Source organism: Macrobrachium rosenbergii, chromosome 3 (genome assembly GCF_040412425.1).
Source record: "Macrobrachium rosenbergii isolate ZJJX-2024 chromosome 3, ASM4041242v1, whole genome shotgun sequence".
Classification (NCBI taxonomy): Eukaryota; Metazoa; Arthropoda; class Malacostraca; order Decapoda; family Palaemonidae; genus Macrobrachium; species Macrobrachium rosenbergii.
In genome coordinates, this window is record NC_089743.1 from 81,409,818 (window position 1) to 81,432,470 (window position 22,653).

The 22,653-nt window shown below is 38.7% G+C and overlaps 1 protein-coding gene across 1 annotated transcript in view; it reads right to left on the minus strand.

Moving 5' to 3' along the window:
- Window positions 1-540: 540 nt before the first annotated feature.
- trh (trachealess) overlaps window positions 541-22,653 on the minus strand; it is a 1,401,459-nt gene continuing 1,379,346 nt past the window's right edge. Inside the window, 1 exon segment of the mRNA XM_067083537.1 lies at window positions 541-7,716. Coding sequence (XP_066939638.1) covers window positions 6,796-7,716 — 921 coding nt within the window. The 3' untranslated portion in view covers window positions 541-6,795.

Sequence of the window (22,653 nt, forward strand, 5' to 3'; positions counted from 1 at the left end):
ACTAAAGGCAGACAGAATTTCACGTTGCAAAACACTACAGGAAAACAGTAAAATTTCTCAAGTGCGTAAGTAATCAGTAGACAGTGAGGTTGGTTATGTAGCACTTCTTTGATACTACTTCCTCCCCGCCCTCTCAATTTAGATAATCATCCCTGACAATAGTGGTATACTAGAGGTTGTCTTATTAAAATACAATTTATTATTTTTCAAAAGATTATTAAAATAGTAATTTTATCCTTTGTGGAAATTGTCTTTTCAGTATAAGCTACAGTTGCTGTGAATGTCTTGATTTAAGGCTAAGCATTGTTTATGCTGTACCTGAAATGGTGAAAATTGCCTAAAATGGTGACATTTCAAAAATCTTTATTTATATTTCTCCAGTAAATTCAGAATTTTTGTATACTAGGTTGGATGTTCTGTTTAACAGTTAGCAATATTTTATGTTTATTCAACAGTTGTCAGTTTTCCACATTATTAAAACATGCCACCTTGCACAATCTAATTTACTAGAAAAAAGTGAGTGTGTTGAATAAACAACAATTACAGTAACAACATATTTATTATTTCTTCCAAGTGCAGGCTTACACCTATGTGATGTGTACACCGATTGCAGACCGAAGCTTTTCAATGCCACTTCTATACATCTTTTCAGAGGCAGAACTAGAAATATCTTTATACAAAACATGACAGAGTCAACAAAAAAGAATAAGAGGATGGAAATCCACATATACATATATAATATATAACTATACAGATCACAAAGAACAAAAAATCACAAAATGCACGCACAACCTTCCGAGATACATCGGACCTGCCACCGAAAGACAGAAGCCCAAAGTAGTTATGAAATTCAGAACTCATTTCATCAAGGAGAAACATTTTCTCTCGGATACAAACTTGTACATTACGCTGACAAGGTAAGTCATGATATTACATAGTTTGCATTTACACAGTAAGGGTGTGATGAGCATGGGGCCACATCCACGTGGAAAAGTAAAGGGTTTGGTAACTAAGGAAGCAAGTCCAAAATGTAAAGCAAAATATAGTTGAATAACACTTCATGCTATTTATTTTACTCACCATGGAAAACGTTATCAGACTAATTCAGAACTGGTAAAAAACTGTATTAAAAATTAAAAAGGAAAATATTGATAAATACTGTGGTAAGATTATATAAAAGGTAGCAAAGTCAATAGAAAATAGATGCAAAATTATTTTTCAACTGTACATAATAATTACAGTATTAGGAAATGGCAGATTTCTAAACTACTGCAGTCTTGTAATTACTTTGTTGAATGTGATGTATTAGTCACCATATGATGTTTAGAAAATGCTTGGGTTTCTGTACACATTGTAGTTTTTCGTTGTTTGAAAACTATAAATAAGGATGATGATTAAAATTAGAATTCATTAAACTACAGATCCAGTAGTATTTTTGTAAGGTGCCTTGAAGAAACTGTGGACATTTCAGTTTAACTGCAGCCAAGAACCATCAAAAACTCTGTGAACTTGATTATCTGATGTTGTGATTAATCATTTTTAAACAAGGTTGTTCCCTGCATTTTAGTAATGATAAACTAATGGCATGATGGTCTCCACTACAATTTTCAAGTGATCAAAGTAGCATTTCACTTTGCAAGGTTATCTATTATTATAATAGTATTGAGCTCATTTGTATTTGCACTTATATATTTCTAAAATGTCAAGAATTTAAAGGATACATATTAAATCTGAAGGAAAATGTTGTAATCATTATATTTTGTAGTATACAGAAAAATATACAAAGCTGCTTTCATTTCTTGAAACTGCAGACCTCTTCAGCTGAAGAGGCCTATTAGTATTAAAGATTTAAAGTACTGTAGATGAAAGCCAGAATACATATTTTAAAGTAGACTACATACAGCAAGTCTGGACTCGTCAAATATTTGTTGAATGCTGAACGGGCATTCAACTTGAAGATTCACAGTGAAGCAGTAAGAATTATAATGTTATCAATAAACATTTTGCATAATTTTCATATCTTATAAAAATAAGTACAGCAACTTGTCTGAAAAATTTAACTTACTGAATACGAAAGCTAGGAATGGGAACAGAGTCACAATTAGGTCAGTGGTTTGACAGTTCTTAAAAATATTTTGACGTTAAAATTTTGTCCAAGACCTTAATTTGTAAGGACCTTTGCTACAGTTTGTTTTATGAACCATTATCCTTGGGTCAAACGCTTAAATTTGTATTGTATAAAGGCATACACTTTATCGTTCTTCAACATGAAAGTTAACCTTCCCTAGCATATTTGTGATAAAGTTTTCATTTATAAAGAGACACCTACATGGCAAAAAACTCACACTGCATAATGGCAGTGTAATGCAAATAGAGTACAAGGAGAAAGCCATTAAATAAACCTCATTAGTTATGAAAAACTTTGGTATGGCTACACAGAATAGACTTATTTTAAAAATCTTGGAAATGACCATTCCCTCAAATATAGTTTGGTAGTTTTGTCTATCCTTTCCTAATGTAAGATTTTAGTAAACCAATACAAATTTTTTTTTTTCAAGTTCCAAGCTTTCACAATTATATGACAAAGGTCATATAAAAATGGTCTGGTCTTTAACTCAGCTTTACCTGAAAACAACTAGGCTAGTATATAATTTATTCTGTTTTTAGTCTTGGTTATAAAATGTCTTACTTTCAAATAATAAAATATAGAAACTGAATCTTTATATTGATAATTCCAGAGTTAAGGTGACAAGAAAATAAACGTGACAAGAAAAGGCAAGCAAGTTATTTTTTTATGCTAGTTTTAAAATAAGGTTTCTTTCAGGTTCCCTTCCCTTACCTAAACAAAAATGTTTTTTGAAGAAAAATCCAAAGTCTTTTTATATCACCATTCAGATGTAAATTATGTTTTGATTATAAATATAACCAATTCTGAACTCAAAAATATAAAGAAAAAATAACTTGCCTATTACTGAATGTTTTATATACTGTATATAAACTGTAAAAATACATAAATAATACTTTCTCAAGTCTTTTCACTGTAAAATGCTTGGACGTATAGGCTTACCATTGAGCACAATTGGCTACAATGAACATCAAATACTGTACACAAGGTGAACAATGACACTTGTAAGAAATTACAGCAAAATATACTACCATGTTTTCATAATTTTTAGTTCTTGAAAGGTAATAACAAATAACAAATTTAAATAAATTATGAAATATAAAACCTAATGGTTTATATCTGGAATGTTTTACATAGCCTCAAATAGCAAAAGTAGATATAGATGTACATCAAAAGACTACATAAATGTACAATACACAGTATGAATAAAAAAAGTTATATCACCGGTATTGTATTTTACAGCAGATCTGTATGTAAAGAAATAAAAAAATAATGAACATCAGTACATAGATCATAGTTGCTGTACACTGAACATATAGGTACACTGATCATAAGATACTCCTTGAAGAGTGGACAAACACGCACACACACATACACACACACACTTACCCTGAAATAATAATAGTTTTCAAGTGTTTTGTAAATGCCTTGAATTTACCATTTATAACTTAACCAAAAGTGTAAAATAAAAAAAAAAAATTCTAGATGAAAATTCTACATGAAACCTTTCTTAAAATACACCATTAAATTATTTACACCATTAAATTATTACTCTAACTAGCAAAAATTTAACTCAATCATTTTAAAGGTAATACAAATTGCTCATTTAAATTTTAAGTACTGGTATAAAATTCCACTGTCTGGTAAATATATCTCAACAGCTTGCCTCTAATTCACACTGCTACTCTCAATTACCTTTCACAATGCAGTTTTTTAATTACAGGATACAAGTACCTAAGTTTTTTGATCCATGTTCAATGACATCCACTCTGGTCTTAATAAATGTATATCCTCAATGAAAGCAGAAAACAGTACTCTTGTTACATGACAAAGCCTTGTTCTGCAGATATATAATAAAAAAAATAACTCATAAAACAGCTCTACAACAGAAAAAAGGCAATCATCCCCCACAGGCTGACTCTAGAGAATAATGAGGTAATAAGAACTGTAAAATAAAATATTACAACCTTGAAAATCCTACAAATGTCAATCACTGAAAATCTTTATGGACCCCAAAAAATCCAAACTGTTCTCTAGCCACACTAAGCCCTACAGTCTACTGTATTTTGTGAGCAACTCTTCCAGATAACCTCATGACCTAAGAAAAGTTGTAATGACATTGTTCACTTGTAAGTCAACTCTCAGTTGCACGGAGTGCACTGTCCAACAGCAGAATGGTTCATAATGAAACCACTGCTATTTACGCAAGGGTACACAATTACAGTATTGATTTTTATTCACTCATTCTGGCTGTCTAAAGGAAATCAATAGCCAACACAGCCCAAACCTACAAAATAATGAGCAGAAAAAGGGGTTTTCCTCAAACAAATAAATTGTCAAAAGACAAAAATAAATGTTACTAAAGTTACAATGTTAATCCAAGATGGAGACAGAAGGAATGGTTTAAGACTAGCAGTTCAATGTTCTCAACTTCTGCATTGCCTTTATTAAAAAAACACACACACACACACACACACACACACACACACACACACACACACACACACACACACACACACACACACACACACACACACACACACACTCTCTCTCTCTCTCTCTCTCTCTCTCTCTCTCTCTCTCTCTCTCTCTCTCTCTCTCTCTCTCTCTCTCTCTCTCTCTCTCTCTCTCATGCACATAAGTTGCCTTTTTTCCTCCAAGATAAAAACTTTTCTGCTGGATAACGTATTATGATGAATTTGAAAATTAATTTACTAAATTTCTTAATCATTAGCTTAATATGTCTTAAAATAATAAGAAAATAGGGAAAGATTTTTCTTTAAGTTAACATACTCAAGTGGGCAGAACATGTACTTTTTCTCTCCAGGTTAATATTTTAATGTAATTTCTTGTAGTGTTTACTATTATGCAATTGGTAACTTGATATTTCTATGATGTTAACTTTACGGCTGTCTGTAGGAAATATGCATTATCTTTACAAAGAAACAACAACAGTTTACACTTCTAACAAAGTACTTTTAAAAATTTTACTTGTGTGCATGTCAAACTGCTTTTCTACCTAGTACTTGTAGCTGAAATATCCCTGAAATTATAGAAAACCAAATGTTTTGACAAAAATTATACCTAAAGAGTCTGCCCATTCAGAAGAATCAGTGTAATCATTCTTAGATGACATGTCAGGCAGGATGTAAGCATTGAACTGCTCATCTTAATGTGTGTTTGTCAAGTTGCAAAAGTGTACATTAATGTTTATCTGCATAAATATATATTCATGTATGTAATCATAAAAGTAAACAAACCAATTTTGTTGTTAATCATTGCAACAGCAATTATTACAATGCAGGAAATTACCCTAAATATTAAGTAGTTATTAAATAAAGATCCAAAGTATTATTTACAGAATCAATAAACAATGGTGAACCTGCTTGGTCGATCAAAAACTCAACATGCTAGCTGATCCACAATAGAAGTTGTTCTAAGCACCATAAATTCAAAACAAAATGTCTTTACCAGTAAATATTTACAATATGTTACAATTACATTTCAATTAATTGTGTTAAAAAGTGTATTCTTATTCCTTGGATACATGAGAACATAAACTTACAATCTACTAACGATATGATAAGAGATGATATTCACAAATTTAATGTATATATTTCTTATGTATTCCTTGGCAACTGCACTATTGCACCTTGATCCTTCCATGAATGCTTTACGCTTCACCATTAATCACAACAGCATTGCACTTTTTCATACCTAAATTTACCATTCACTTTCCCTAAGTAGAAAAACTGTAAATATTTCAGTACAGGGATATCTTACAGATGGGTCCTACTTTGTAGCTCAAAGTCCTATATATGTATATTATACAAAATTGAACGTACATGTAGGAAGATTACAAATCCCACCACTTCTTAGAGAGGATTTCCTCAAATAAGATACTGGGAATTTCCATCTACCCTCCACTTGAATTTTCGACTCAAAATTAAAGGAATTTTGGTGTTATTCACTTAGATACAAGTACTCCATTTATTCCTAAAAAATTCTGAGTTCCAACATATCTATACTGTACTGTACTCTTAAATTAAGACAATATATTACTCTAAGTGGAATGACTGAAAAGATTCCTCAGGCCCTACCTAGAAAAAGAATAATTTTCAGACATGGATATGTTTAATCTCATTCCCATGAGTTTGTTCCTTCTTTCCATTTAATCACTGGTATATTACATTTAGCAATCTGAGAATTAACAGAGAAAGAGATAAACGGCGATATGTATCCAGGGGAGCCCTTGGAAGACAATGAACAGAACCTTCAATACACATTCCAATAATCCAAATGTTCTTCGGAGATGTGTTGCAGGTAGAACAGGTAGTTGTCAATCGAGGTAATGTTAAGTGATGCACTGGAGATGCATATCAATTACACAATACTGCTTTGGGAAGAAAATTGTCACTAATCACTAAGTGATCACTAAAAAAAAAACTGGTGCATACCCAGAACTAACTGTACATATGTAATATTTTTACCACATCTTCCTAAGTCGCAAATGTCAAAGTGTGGCTGCTCATCAAAACTGCCAGCCAAGATTTTTTGAGACTTAACCACACTGGCATATTGCATCTGATGTTCATACTCACATCAGGATAAAGTGTATTTTCTGATAAAAGCCAAATTTTTTGGATAAATGAAAATTAACACTACTGTTGCTATGAAGATGGCGCATACCAAGAACCACCTGCACGTAGCCCATCATAAGATGGTGTAGACTTTGCAGTATTTGCATGATAAAGGTGGAAACTTGATGGAGTATAAAGCCCTGCCTGGTCTGTAAGAGGTGCAGAATATGCTGAAGAGTCTAACGGTACCCCTGAAGATCCATATGAATATAACTGAGGTTTTAGTGGTACTGGCTGTGCTGGCATGCCACCTGCTCCATCAGCAAGATAGGATCCTGAAGTAGCTCTTAGATCACCACAATCTCCACCCATCTTTTCACGGGGGGAAACACTGGATGGAGGAGTCATGGCTGAATGGTAATCTGGGTAACCTGAGCCAGTCAAACCACCTCCTGGGTATGGAAAATCATGACCTTTGCCAAACATGGAATCTTGATAACTTTCTGATCCAGGAGGAGTAGGCAATGCTGAGCCAACATCTGAATAATATGATCTTTGCACAGATGAACGAATGACACTTTCCCTACTTGCGTATAGCTGTCTGAGAAGTGTCGAAGCGGGCAGGGATGAACCTTGTTGGGCACTAGTACCCCCAACCCATTGTATAGTGGATCTCTGGCCTGTCCCTGTGTTAGCAGTAGATGTTCCTCCTCCTTTCAAAAGAGCATCTGTGGAGAAATCAGTTGTATCATCTGGTAAGTGGCGTGTCATAGCTGCTTCTAAATCTCTGACAGCACCTTCATCACTACGACTTGGGGGTACAACTGTTGTTGCACCTGGAGAAGACTCTATGGGTGTGGTCATCATAGGAGTTGCTCTAGCATGAGGAGTGCCAGGTGTTGATACTGGTGGAGCCGAGACCCGTCCTGGAGATGGAGGTCTCTCACATCCTGCCCGAGAATCCTCGATGACGTCAGCATTCCCCATCGGAGTCAATAGGCCGCCAGGGGCCTGAAACAAAGCTTTTGTCAGTGACAGAATATTCTGATTCTATCATGAAAACATTTATTGCCAAATCATATTTATTTACCACCAGGATGCTTAATATTAATTGGGTACCTAGCAGAAAGAGGGTATTAGTATTGTTAGTAAATTAGTAAGATTCAAGCAATTAGTAAATACAGATATTGCTACTAAGGAACAGAAATGTTAAATAAGCTTTAAGAAACAATGCACTTTATACTTTTAATTTGCAAAGCTTTACAAAGCTGGTGCTAAAGAAAACAACCCATTTTTTAAAAATTTTATACAAGTAGTTCTCGTATATTTGCACTAATATAAAATATATTATTATATACCTTGCCAAATTGCTGAGAAATGTTGATTCCTTATCTTGAAATTTATAGTGAGTATTAAACAGGAGAAACAATCAGTAACCACAATAAATGTACAGAATTTGATATGGGATAGTTAATATACCTATCGCTGTATACATTGATAAAAAGATATTGATACAAAGCACTTTTCAAAATGAAAAGAAAAATAATAACATTACTATTAAAACAAGTTCAGCAGTCTGTAAAAAATACTGCTTCACTTCTAGATAAGTAATACACTAATTTCAAATAAGTAATCACCTCCACAGTTACATGTAACTTCTAACTATTCCTAGTATATATACATTCAAAAATGTAAAATTTACATAAAATAAAACATTGGAAACTAAATTTATGATTAGGTATTTAGATAAGTAAGAAAATCAGAACTAAGTTTATTAAGGTACACCACAATATATGAATAACGCTAAGCTGCGTATTTTTCGTCCTTTGCAGTACAGTACATATGCATTTCCTGTCATGATTTTGTAGGAGGAGGAGATAACCTTACGTAAATTATTCTACAGTTAATACCGTATGTCACATATGTATTATATAATATAATCTACACAAAGTACATAAAGGACTAGGCTAAAAAGAGATTTGATAGCACCCCCCTCATGATTCAGCCTCCGAGTGAAAAAAAAAGTAAAATAAATGTCAGAAAAATTTATGCTGTTTTTTTTTATACAAACCACTGCCTTACTTTAGCCTATTTATTTGGTATACTGGAGAACATACCATCTAAAATTTATAGAGGACTTGGGATTCCAGGTACTAAATTAAAATTAACCAATACTTCCTCTACCTTCAAGTGTGCTGTACTCTTGGGTGAACATAATGCCTACATTTATTCAGTGGGTTCAAAAGCAAACAACTTCAATGTAAGGAATTGTTTGTACACTATTACTTGACAGAATATATTTTCCGAAACATTTCGATGCCGAATATGTACTTGGATGGTTAAGTGACTGAAGTAGGCAGCCATACTCTAGTATGGGTGGATCAAGTGGTTGAATTAGAGGCCTTTGCAACAGTTAGGATATCTAAGTGAACACCAGACAATCTTGCTCTGATTTGTGTATCACCATGAAAGTAATTATGTAAACAACTTCCACGGAAGTTGATCTTGGTTAACAAAGAAGGAACTGGGTTAATAAGGCTTGTCTACCTAAGAATATGACACTGGTACTAGAATGGAGATCTGAATGCCCATTTTATGGACCAAAGTGCACCAAGGTACTGTCTTTAATGGGTAACTTAGTTGTACAAGAGGAATTAGATGAGGAAGGGTTATTGTGAGCTACAATCACACCCCTTCAGGTTCCACAACAAAACCAATTAATGCATCAAGCTACTTATGATGGATATTCATGTTATAGAAATCAAAGGCAAACTGACATACCCACTGAACACCTTTAGCTTGGCCTATTAAAATGTGGTTTAAATTACATTTTTTCTACCAAGTTTATATCCAAGAGCAACTTAGTCAGAGGGAAGTCTTCCTCTTAAAAGTGCTAACCCTTTTAATAGCTCCCTTTAGCCAGAGGCTATTGTATTATAGTCTTGGAAAGAAGGCAGTCACCTCACAGAATGATGATAAGGTATCGGCCATGAGGACTTGCAAACTCATGGCATACCAGTGATCGCTTCAGCTTGGGTCTTCACAAATCAGTCTAGGGAAAATTCCTAGTGTAAGTAACCTTAACTAATTATACATTCAATTTGATTATAGATGCCTCCAAAAATTTGGTGCTTATTAGGTCAAGGTTTTGGAACTATATTTAAATGGTAATCGGTGAATACAATCATGAAGTAAAAATGTTGTAGCTCTCAGTAGGCTACAGTAAAGTTAAACTGCAAAACATTTATATTTTTTTCTTTAATACCTGCATGTATAGTACTGTATATATTTATTTTTAATGGCAAGAAAATTTTATATATCATACATTTGGTTTTTCAAACCAATTATTCAAACACATGCAAGCATGACACTGCCAATGGAAAACTGCAGTATAATATATAAATTTTCATAATAAAATCCATTATTTGGATACTTAAGTACATTAAAGAGAGCTATGTCTTCATGCCAGCAGGTGCTGTCAGCATTAAAAATAAAAAGATGATAACATGGCTGATCTGGATGACTTGACTAGTTCACCTGCTCTCCATCAGGCATGTTTCAAATGTTTTAGTTCAAGTCAGAATTCTTTACATCCCCCTAAATTGTGGGCAGGCTGGGCAAGTTATACTTTAACTGTAGTTATGTACAGTATCCAAATAAATTTTATGATGAATATTTACATTATTTGAGATAAATCTTAAATACAGTTAAAGATACTAGCTGATTCCCATACTGAGATAAGGATGGAGGGTTAATGTAGTCAGACAAGAATCCACACAACCAAGGAAATTACAGGTTTTACATTAAAATGCAAAATATCTAACCTGACCTGGGACACTTTCTGGATTGTACTGCTACTAGCTGGGTCCCTGTCAGAGAGTAAAGCTCTCACACATATAAGACAGGGTAAGAACAGCCTTACAGAAAAAGGCACCTCACCAGAAGTGGGTTGATGAAACCCCACTGCCTGGGTTCAACAGCCCAACAAACAAAAGACAATCAAAACTAAAATACCTATTGAAATAAAGGTATGCCTCTATCTATACAGTTAATGTATCTTCATGCTCCCCTAATAGTCAAGACTAGGCTTGAACGTTAAGGAAAGAGGCGACAGGGTTGCTCTTTCATTTGGTTCAGGAAAAGACTGCTTGCTACAACAAGCATACTAAGGACTGCAGTCTCAAACTAAATTCCCACATCTAAGGAAATACAGATTTACATTTCCAAAATGCTGTGTTAATTATGTCTACAGAGACAAATTCTCTAAATACAGTAGTACAGCAATGGCTTCTAAATTAAGAATACCTTCACAGCAGGTACTGGGCCAGGATTATGCTTCTCATGCTCTAATTTACCCAAATACTGAACGAAAAGGGCAATGCATTTAGACATATTATTCAATCTTCTAATGCACAAAATGACTGATATCACCTCTAATAGGTTTTTATCTGAGTAGACTCTAACTGCCTCTATACAGCATAAAGGTGTTCGTATCTTATTTCCTAAATGAGGTAAAGTAAAGTATGCACACAAGCCTGAGAAGGGAAATTCTTTAAAATCATTCTTAGTTTAAACCCCAGGCAAGAACAAAAGACTAGTCTTTATTGCAAAAGGTAACATTCCATAGAAAAATGTTTGAAATTTGCTTATTCTTCTGCAAGTGCTAGGGATACCAAGCATGTGTTTACATGGTTAAGTGCTTAGAGGCTGCTTCAAATCTCTTCCACCTTCCAAAACGAGTGACAAGTGTGTTCCCGGTGCCTTGGTTTCAAGATCTAACAATCCCTTAGGACCCAGGTCACAAGCAATGACTAGTTCAGCTTAGCAAGGTTCGACAGCTTTTAGAGTAAATAAGAAAACTAAAGAATTTAATTGTCTTTAGAGGTGGGATGCAGTAACTATGCTGAGACCAACTCCAGGACTGATAAACTGACCACTGCCTCTGAAATTATTAGTAGTTGAGTCACTGGGAAAATTATTAGTTGTTGAGTCACTAGTAACTTGAGGACAGACTCTCAAGATGCACCAAAAACATCTCTCTCACGCGTCTATAGTGTCAACGCAGTAATTGGCCGTCTACTAAAGTTTTGAAATCATGGCATGTAGTTGTTTTAAAAGACTTTCCTGCAAGGATGAGTTCCTGGGATATTCCAGAAGAGGAAATATATCCTGAAATCTATTCCTTGACAGCCACCCTGAAACTACAAAGAACATCTTAGAGTTCCAGGATTTTCACAACACCTTGAGCACCTCTCATAAAAATTGCAAGAGAAAAGAATAGCATCCATGACCAACTAATCCTGCAGAAGAACATTTACTGCACCAGTCTGAGGACTTGGAAAGGGAAGCAGTAGGTGGGTAACCCACAGTTCTCAATTGTCATCCAATTCATATATCATTCTATCAGAAGTCCGATTCCTTTTGCTCAGCTGATCTACTAACGTGTCCCTAACCAGAAAAAAAAAAAACAACAGTACAGTATTCCCTATTTCTGTCCAAAGAAAAGGGATTTGCTATACTGAGTATTAAAGATCAAACTTTCATGAAACCATTACCTTGTCAATCTGAAGATATTTTCCTGATAAACTGTAATATATATACATATACAGTATATGTATATAAACATATACCGTACATACAATAATCTCCCATATCCATAATAATGCAACCAAGCCCCTGCTTGATATGGGCAAAATCCAGATAAGGCCAAGAAAAAGACCTCTACGGATGTAAATGGCCACTCTGTACCTTTTAATCTCCCTACTCTGTCAATACTGCATAACCATATACAGGCAGTCCCCGGTTTATGACAGGTCCGGCTTACGACGTTCCTAGGTTACGATGCTTTTCAAATATATTCATCGGAAATTATTTCCCGGTTTATGAAGCATGTTCGGGGTTATGTTGCGTCGTACGCCGATCCGACGGAAGAAATATAGCTCCAAAACGGCAGAATAATCATAATTTGGAGGTTTTTTTGATGAAAAACTCAATAAAAATGCAGTTTACTTCATTTTCAATGCACCCAAAGCATTAAAAGTAAGGTTTTCTTATGATTTTTGACGATTTTTCGGTTTATGACTATTTTCGGTTTACGATGCAGCATAAAAACGGAAACCCCGTCGTAAACCGGGGACTGCCTGTACACCAAATATGCTTATAAACAACAACCATCACACTTTAAAACCAAGGCCTTGCTTTGATAGGGACAAAATCCAGACAATGCCAAAAACAGACCTCTAAGGATGTAAATGGCAACTCTGTACCCTTACTACCCCTACTTTGTCAACACTGCATAACCATATATACTAAATATTCTTATAAACCATCACACTTCAAACTGGAAACAATAAAAGGCAATGAGATTGCTTAATTTCCCATATTTGTAACAAAATATACTGCAAAAATACACTAAAAAAAAAAGCCGACCCCATTTTCTCTCTCTCTCAATACAGTAGGTGTTACTGTAAATAATGTACAGTACACTGCTGAAAAACATAGGTACCACTTTCTTTTTTCTATTTTGTCTAAGCCCATTAAACATTATAGCACTTCAGTATGCATTGTACAGTACACGAAAAAAGTGAACATCTTTTTTCATACAAAACACTAAGGTGTACTGTACGTATAATACACTACCAAACAATACTGGTGTTACTTTCTTTTTCTTATTTTGCCTAAACACAGTACAAATACCTGTAATAACAGACTTTTTCCTCTCATTTACCTGTCTGTACTGCCCAAACTGTTTACAATGGCAGGACTTTCAAAAACTTGTGATGATGTTTACAAGCCCTCCTCCACCACCTTCATTCCCCTCTTCATCCCCCTCCTCAAGCATGAATGAGCTGTTGAGACCAGTATCATCTGCCTCCTGTTACTCCTAAGAGGCAATAAGCAGCTAACTGGCAGAAAGAAGCACAGGGGTGCCTAGAGGATTATGGTTATCAAAGTGGGGCAGTGTCACACTGGATTCTTTGCTGGAGGAATCCTCATATCAACGAAGGGTGCAGATGTGCTTGCCTGCATTTCTGAGCTGAATGACCGAGTTCACCAAAGAAGTGGATGGCAGTGAGGATGGATGCATGGGGGTTTTGGGGGTACTCTGATGATACAAAACAACTGCCACCCCACCGATTTGGAGTTAGGCATACCAGTAGATTCTTTGCTGGAGGCTAGTCAGCCGTTTCCTCACAGTAGAAATTATCAATTTTATGAACGAACGTGATGTCGCATGGAGCTTACAACCTCATAAGAGCTCAGTTACAACCAGAAGGTTGCATGTGGTCAGTTCAGATGTAAGGGGCTTGCCTGCATTTCTGAGCTGAATGACCGATTTGTGTTTTTTTATTTCACTCAAAGAAAGAGGATGGCAGAGTGAGGATGGATGAAAAAAAAATGGGGTTTTGCCAAGAATATGGGTACTCTGATGATACAAACAACGATTCTGCATTATTTTATTAATGATATTTTCCACTGAATTTCTCGAACTTCATTGTTGTTCTAGTCCACAACCCTATGGTTTAAGTGCTGGTTATTCTTTTAGGGTCAATGTTGGGGTTCTCCATGATCTTGATAAACATACAGATACTGAGCGCAATTTACTCATTTTTTTTAAAAGTGGCGTTTACAACCCAGTCTCCTTCAGGATATTCACTCCTCACTAGCAAGCAACTTAGGGTCAAGCAGCAACCTTGGGATTCCATCATGCCTTCCTCTCCTGGCAGGATATGGTTCCAAGCATGCTCAATGTGTGCATGGTGATGTCCCTCCAAGAATCTGTGAAGTTGTTGAAGGCAGACTTCAGTGAATACCATCAAAAGATTCTCCATTGTTTGTTCCACCCATGAATCCAAGCCTTACTACTCCTCTTGCATGTCCTCAAACACCATGATCACCTCCTCAAAGAACTTCCTCTGGTATAGCTGTTTCATTGCAACAGTAACACCTTTGTCCATTGGCTGAATGAGTGCAGTCATATTAGGAGGCAAAAATAAGACCCTAATACAACCTTCGTCACCAACTAACCAGGTTGTGGTAGGATGTACAAGCACACTGTTTAAGAGAAGCAAAGCCTTCACCCAATGTCTAGCAATGCCAAGGCCCTGTGTCCCAATGATGAGCAACCTTCTTACGAAAGTTAATTATGGAACCAATTGGTTATGATCTTACATGTGAACCAAGCCTTCACTGACTGACACCAAATCACTAGGAGGCTATCCATTAACCCACAAAGGGCATGTGGTTGCTTTCTTTGTCCAACTACCACTGGTTTGCAACAATGCCCACCAGAAGCATTTGCACTCAGCAAAGCAGATACAAGTTCCTTGGAAACCTTTCAGTTGGGTAAATTTTCTTCCTTCCTTGTCAGCCAAGGTGTTAGCTGGTAAGGAGTGATGGAATAGACCAGTTTCATCAGTGTTGTAGATTTGCCCAAAAATGTTATTTTCATGATAAAATTAAGTTTCATATATACAGGTACTTGCCAAGTAATTACATAGCTATACAGTAGTTCTAACTCACGAAGCTGCCTTTATTTAAAAAATTGCAGTAGTGCTTTGATAATTTAGTGTAGGTGACAAGTCCCACCCACCAATGGGAGCACTGGAAATGACTTAGCAAAAAACCTCATTCTGTTTGTGCCCTTATGTCCAAGAGAGGGGACGAGGGAGGGCTCCAATCCGTAAGTTATATGAAAATAACATTTTCATATAACTTACCAAGTAATTACATAGCTGAATCCACACTGACAGGAGGTGGGATACATGGACAAATTCTACTCGAAAACACTAAGTTATAGTAGTGACTTTGAAATAGAAAAGTTGCTAGCATTGAAGACAATGGTTGTTGTTTCCTTATTTGGTAAGAGAGCTACTGCAGGTGATTACTGCCTCTGGTTGGTGCTCATCTTAAACTGTAGTGGCGTGGCAGTATAGCCGTGGGGCAACTCTACTTAGGTAGGAGCTTTGCAGCAAAGGATATGCCTGATGGCTAGCAAAGCATCAATAAGTGCCCTTACCCTGGGTTCAGTACCACAATAAAAATAACCAGACAATGCTTTCACCTACACTGAAAACACCACAATCCATCCACTGAGATTGGTGGGTACTCCAGGTACAATGTACTCCCTGGCTCCCAAAAATTTGACACCTTACCTTAAGGCGAAGAGATAGTAGGAGAAAAGAGATTCCTATGCTTCCTCCCCCAATACCGTGCCAGCCACTGATAATGGCCCTAAAGGTACTGCAATTTTCAAACAATGTTTCAACTTCTTTCAGATAGTGAGACGCAAAGATCAGTTCTCACTTCCAGTAGGCCGACTGCAGAATGGAAGTGAGTGACATACAGTAACTGCCTGAAATCTTATAAGGAAGAGACTGTCCTGACATCATGAGCTTTCACTGTAAAAGAAGGCAAAATTGTCCTCCTGAACTGGAGTGCACACCTCAGAAATTAAGTTTCTGACAAAGAAGGACAATGCATTCTTAGTTGGAAGGGGTGATGGGTTCTTGACAGAGCACCAGAGGTTACTGGATGGTCCTCTGACCTTCTGGGTCCTGATCAGGTAATACCTTAAGCCCTAGCAGGACAAAGAACTCTCTCTTCTTCCTCAGAGCCAAGGTATCTGTTAAGGTCTTAACAGAGAAAGAATGGGGCCAAGACTTGGAAGGGTCCTCATTCTTGGCTAAAAATCCAAGGGTAAAAGAAGCAAACTGTGTCTCCTTGTGAAAAATCTACCCTTTATCAATGTCTTGGAACTTGCTAATATGTTGGTAGTAGCCAAGGCCAAGAGGAAGAGAGTCTTCCGAGTAAGGTTTCTTCGAGAAGAAGAACAAAGGGGTTGAAAAGCGGGACCTGTCAGCCACTTCAACACTACGTCCAGGTTCCAGGAGACCGGATCTTCCTTTCCCGTTTAGATGTATCAAAAGACTTGATGAGGTTAAGATTTGGGATTGACGCAAGATTCAGGACCCATGTTTAAACATTGAACTAAACACAGCTCGATACCCCTTAATGGTGGGGATGAGAGATTCCTAGATCTCCTCAGATAAAGAAGGAAATCTGCAATTTAGGTCACAGACATCTCAGAAAAAGGGACGTTGAGTCTGAGACACCAGCTTCGGAAAATCGCCCACTTAGCCTGGAAGACGTGGCTAGGAAATCGACGTCTTCACCTTGCAATGGCCTCTGCAGGGCGTCTTGAAAACTCTTACACTGACAAGCTTCTGGACAGTCTGAAGCCTGTCAGGGCAAGAACGGACAACCCTTTGGTATTTCCTAAAGTGAGGGTGTCTGAGTAGACACAGTTTTTTGGGGAATGATTCTCAGAAAGTCCACCCACAACTGTAGCAGGTCCTGGACCCATTCTTTCATGTGCCAGAACGGGGCTATGAGAATCACTGTAATGTTGCGATGAGCCCAAGACTTGTTCAATACTTCCCTGACCATGTTGAAGGGCAGAAAGGCATAGCCCAAGAGGGCTCATCAGTTTTAGGTTGAGAAGTCTAAGTCTGGGCTCAGAGGATGAAGGGCTTTCCTTTTGAAAGTCTACATTCGGGCTGCCACCATGCTGGTCTGACCTGATTAACGGGTTTATGGGAAATCTGTAGGTGTCCGGCTGTGTTTCCCTGTCCCAGTTGGCCTAGAGGAAGAATTGAAAAACTCTCATGAGTTTGCCTAGTTTGACAAACATCTTGATGGATGACAGAGTCCCCAGTAGGCTCATCCACTGATGGGCCAAGCAAGATGAAGGGGCTAGAAACTTATGGACCATCTGAAGGCAGCGGGCGATTCTCTTGGCAGACAGAAAAACCCGAAAGTCCGAGAGTTGAGGCTCATCCCAAAATAGAGGAACTCTTGCGACAGGGCCAACTGGGACTTCTGAAGGTAGACGATAATTCCCAGTTCACTGTGAGAGGAGATGTACAAGTCCTCCGTGTGCTTTTTCTCGAAGGGAATCGAAGAGGCAAGTCGTCCAGATATACAGTAAACCCCCGTATTCGCAGGGATGCGTACCCCCCCCCCCTGCGAATAGCTAAAATCTGTGAGTACCTAAAATCCCTCTAAAAACTCCTAGAACTGCCTATTTTGATAGTTCAAACACAAAAAACCCTCTAAAAATGCTTATACCCAAGTATTTTAATAGTTTTATCACAAAAAGTGCATTTAGCCATGAAAGTATGAAAATACAGTAATTAGTGAATATTTCTCAGTGAAAAATACCACGAATGGGCGAATTTTCCGCAAATAATGTGTATATATGTTCCACAGAGGAATCCGCGAGTCGTGAGGACGTAAATACGGGGGGGTTTACTGTAGTCTGACGTTAATGCCTACTAAATGAAGTTATTTGCTAGAAGAGCGAGGACTTGAGTGAACACTTGCGGTGCCGTAGAGAGACCGAAGCAAAGAGCCCGAAACTGGAGATATAGCTGGTGCCATGTGCTTGGAAGCTGGCACCGGGGGCTCGGGTGGCGCCAGGCACTCCGAGAGGAGACAGGCATTTAGATGCTGATATGGGGCGCCTGAGTGTGTCCTGGGTAACTAACCTTAGATACTTCCTGGAGTCCGGATGGAAGAGAAAATGGAAGCATGCATCCTGCATATCCAAGATTATCATTCAATTGCCCTGGTGAATGGATGAAAAGACTGACTGGTTTGTCTCCATCTGAACTTCATTTGCCAGATGAAGAGATCGAGGGAGCTTATGCTGAGGACTGGTCTCCAAATCCCGATGATTTGGGAACCAAAAACAGACAGTACTCTCTCTTTCGGAGAGAGGCGACCTCCTCCAAAAATGGCGAATGTTTCCCGAGCCTCTTGAGTAGGCTGTAAAAATGATCGGAGAAGGGACCAAAGGAGTGTTCTCCATGAACAGAATGGAGAAGCCCTCCCTTGGAACCTTGACCATCCACTGTTCTGTCCCCTGATACTCCACTTCTCCCAAAACTCGAGAAGACTGACTCCCACTTGTGTATGAGGAATTCTTCCTCATTTCTTGGGCAAGGACTTGAGCTCCCCTTGATAGTTCTTGTTCAAGTGGGACCAATCTTGCCGCATGGCGTCTGTTGCCCATACTAGAGGGTCTGGGGCCTGAGAACAAAAAAGAGAAAGGTGATGGTTCCTAGAGGTGGCAAACAGGTCTAATGTCAGCCTGCCCAATAGTATCGCAGATTCCGATAGACCAGGGGATCCAAGGTCCACTCGTTGGGAAGGATCTACTATTCGATGGCTCAGCTCATCCATCAGAATATTAGTTTGCCCTGAAAAAATCGAGTGACTAGACTCACTCGATTTCATATGTCCAGAGTAGAAGATCTCTTGCTGTCTGGCAGAGAGAAAAGTGAAAGCTGTCTTGCTCTTGTATGTACATTAGGGCTGTGGTATTGTCTGAATGGACTGCCACAGTCTTGTGAACTAGGGTCAAGAAGCACTGAAGCCCTAAGTGAATAGCTTTCAGTTCTCTGACGTTGATGTGAAGGTTCTGTTCTTCTGGAGACCACGTCCTGTAAACTTCCCAGTTGAGAAATGGGCATTGGAACAGGTCTTAGACTGGACTTGGGCTTACTCCCAAGAAAGGGATGTTGCTGGAGAGGAGACTGTCTTAGGAACAAACGCGGATGAATCCTTGGGGCATCTGGAAGGATGCATCAGATGATCCTAAGTCCACTTCTATTAAAGGTCCGACTTCTGGGTCTGAGTGACTCCTTTAGTAGAATGAGAGCACCAAAAATCTCTTCCTTCAAAACCCCCGAAGAGAAAAGAGCTGCAAGTTCAAGAGAGCCATACCTGAAGGTTTTGTCTGCATGAGAAAGGACTCCTAGCCAGTCCGAGGCAAAGTCTCCAAAAATCATTTCAATCTTCAATCCTCTTGGCTAGTGCTCTCACCATCCAGTCCAAGAAACAAAGCTTCAGACAACTCAAAGTCGTCTTGACAAAGAGGTCAAGTTCTGCTGGCGAAAAACAATTTTCGCCAACAAAAACACCAAGCGTCGGGAAGGAGCAGCTTCCCCGGTGGCATAGGAAAGAAACCTCCTATGGATTAAGCACAAGGGAGGAAAAACGAACGAAGCCTTATCTTGCTCCCTCTTGGCAGAAAACCAAACTTCAATCTCCAGGAGTGTCTTCCTAGAAGATGAGGAAAGCACCAAGTGAGGAGCCTTGGTCTGTTATCTGGAAGGCTTCTCATCAGAAAGGTCGAGGTAGATGGTCTGGGGCTAGCAGGAACTAAAAATGGGAAGGAAAGCTCACCCACAAATACTGAAGGAAAGTTGCATAGGCTAGGAGACCCACGGTCGGAAACAGGCGCTTGGCACTCCGAGCAGGAGATTGATACTGAAGAGTTGTCACTGGGTGCTCGAGAGTTGGTGCAGGGCACTCGAGAGTTGGTGCAGGGCGCTCGAGAGTTGGCGCAGGGCGCTCAAGAGTTGGAGCAGGGCACTTGGGAGCTGGCGCCGGGCGCTTGGGAGCTGGTGCTGGGTGCTTGGAAGTGGGCACTGGACTCTTGGCAACTGAAGCCTGAGTGCTCGGGAGCTGGTGCCAGGCACTCAGAAACTGGAGTGGACGCTCACGAGCTGGCGTTGGACGCTCGTGAAGAGACAGGTGCTTGAACGAAGACCACAGGCACCTGAGAGGGATCATTGGGTGCTTGGAGCTAAATACTGGCACCCAATGGAAGTATGCTCAGGAGAGAAATAATCTGGACTGTCCTGTGCCTTGCAGGAAGGTTGAAGACTGCACCTGGCTCCTTAAATTGCTAATCGGGCAGCAGAAAAGAGCGGCCAGCATCGCCTGCTTGTCTCTTTAATGGACGAGATGAATCTAGAAAGCTGTTGTGGTGCTCCAAGTCAGGGCTGGAGTCTTGAGAGTCAGACGAAAACTAACGCACATCCACAGAGACGCCTTTCCAACGGCTGTCTGTTGAAGCCTGGGATCGATCAACAGGCTCAACTGAGGGGTGACTACTTGTGGGCAAACCCCACCAACCTCCCTTGGACCTCTGGTATGACTCCTCCCAGGCTTACGAGAGTATGACACTTCATCTAGGAGAATCGGCGGGATGAGCAGCCACCTCCTCCACTTGCACACTGCTTTCTTCTTTCAAGACACCTTTCCAGTGGCTGTCAGCCAATACCTGGGGATGCGTAACAGGTTTGACAGAGGGGGGCAACTACCTGTGGGCCAACCCCCTCGGCCTCCATTGGACTTTTGGTATGTCTTCTCCCAGGTTTAGCGCAGTATGACAGTGATCTTGGTCTTTGAGAACCAACAGGATGCTCTATCAGATGTTCACGTTGTTTTACGTTCTTCCAGACTGCAGACTGAGATTATAGGTGTGAAATGACTTCTTTCATCCTGATCAAAGCCCCTACACTTCTAGTTCTAGATACTCAATAAGGATGCCACGAACCTTCTTTTAGGTGCCTAAAAGAATGAGAGGTCTGGGTTCTTACTTCCCATGAGAGATTACATAAAGCTTCAAATGGTCTGCCTTTCATTCTACCATCTCTTGAAAACTTGTCTACATTTTAACTAAAGTAGAATCCAGTAGAGACTACCTGTGCCATGCATATTTACGTAAATGTGAAGGGTCATTTTTTCCTGACAAAACCAAAAAAAAAACCTTCCCCAAGAGGTTATGTAGAAGCAAAAGCCATTGCTTTGCTAGAATGTTCTGTAAGGGCTGGAAACTAAGCAAGGAGAAATTGTGTACTTGCTTCTCCTAGGGGAAATCCTGAAAACTGTGAGAATCTATTTTCATCCCCAGTTAGACAAAAAAAAGTGCATCAGGACTGCCAATAACTTAGTTGATTGAAATGAATGCTCAAAAACTTGTGCCAGACATTCAATTAAGAGTAGAACCAGAATGACATCAATTCCCTATTGGAGACCATGATCTCAAGAAAAACTCTTGGTGGTGTTTGGTCCAAAATCCCCGGTCTACAATAGTAACCCTTTCCTTGCAAACATCAACTGAAGGTACTTGTAAGAGGATGGATTTAACAAGGCAAGGAAAGAAATTTCCTGCATGATCACTGAAATCATCCCATTATATTAATAAAAACTTGGCCTCTATGGAGGAAAAACTTCTCCCAGGATGAGAGCAAGAAGGGAAAACTATTGTCGACAACAGATGAGGGAGCCAGAAAAGAAATGACATAACCCTCCCTGAATATTTTACTACCCAGGGATCTGTCTCATAGAGTTATCAGAAATTCCACACAGCCTGTGCACATAATCTTAGAAAACTAAAAATCACAAGAATTGGTATTTAAAAGGATGAGTGGTCCCTTACCCTTATTAAATCCTGGTGAGGAACAGTAAAATGGCTTCCACAAGAAAAATGATTTGAGAGAAAACAGACAGTTCTCAGGAGGCAAACCAGGAACAGACACAGGCACAGGCCTCCTCATGGTTGGCTTTCAGGACTGCTTCAAAAAATGAAGGTGCTCTTGAACATAAACATCCTCCTTAACTACTTTAAAGAACAGAACAATGAGACAATCAATACTTCAAGTACCCCTCTAAAATCTTAAAAGCTTCCAGTTCCAGAAAACTCCTCAAGTTAAGTGAAAGCTCAGCAAACACATCTTCAATCCAGTGTAAACATGAGATTTGGACAAAATTCTTCACCTCTGCATTGAACCAAATACTGAAGCTCAGAATCAAGAATTTTATTTTCATTTTTCAGTCCACACAGTCAAAACCTTCTGCATCTGGAACAGAAGACAGTTAAGCACTGGCAAGGCACCAAAAGCCTATAATGCGGCCCTGTGCGGCAGTATATAAGAAGGACAAGTACTGGCTTTCTTGAACAATGCCTTTTATGCCAGAATGTGAGAACACCTCAAATCATGCTCTAACCAAAAGGTAAAAAAGTGTAAACTCTCATACTTAGCAGGTGCCAACATATTCAAGATGAAAGACACCTAGTCTTTATTGAATCCA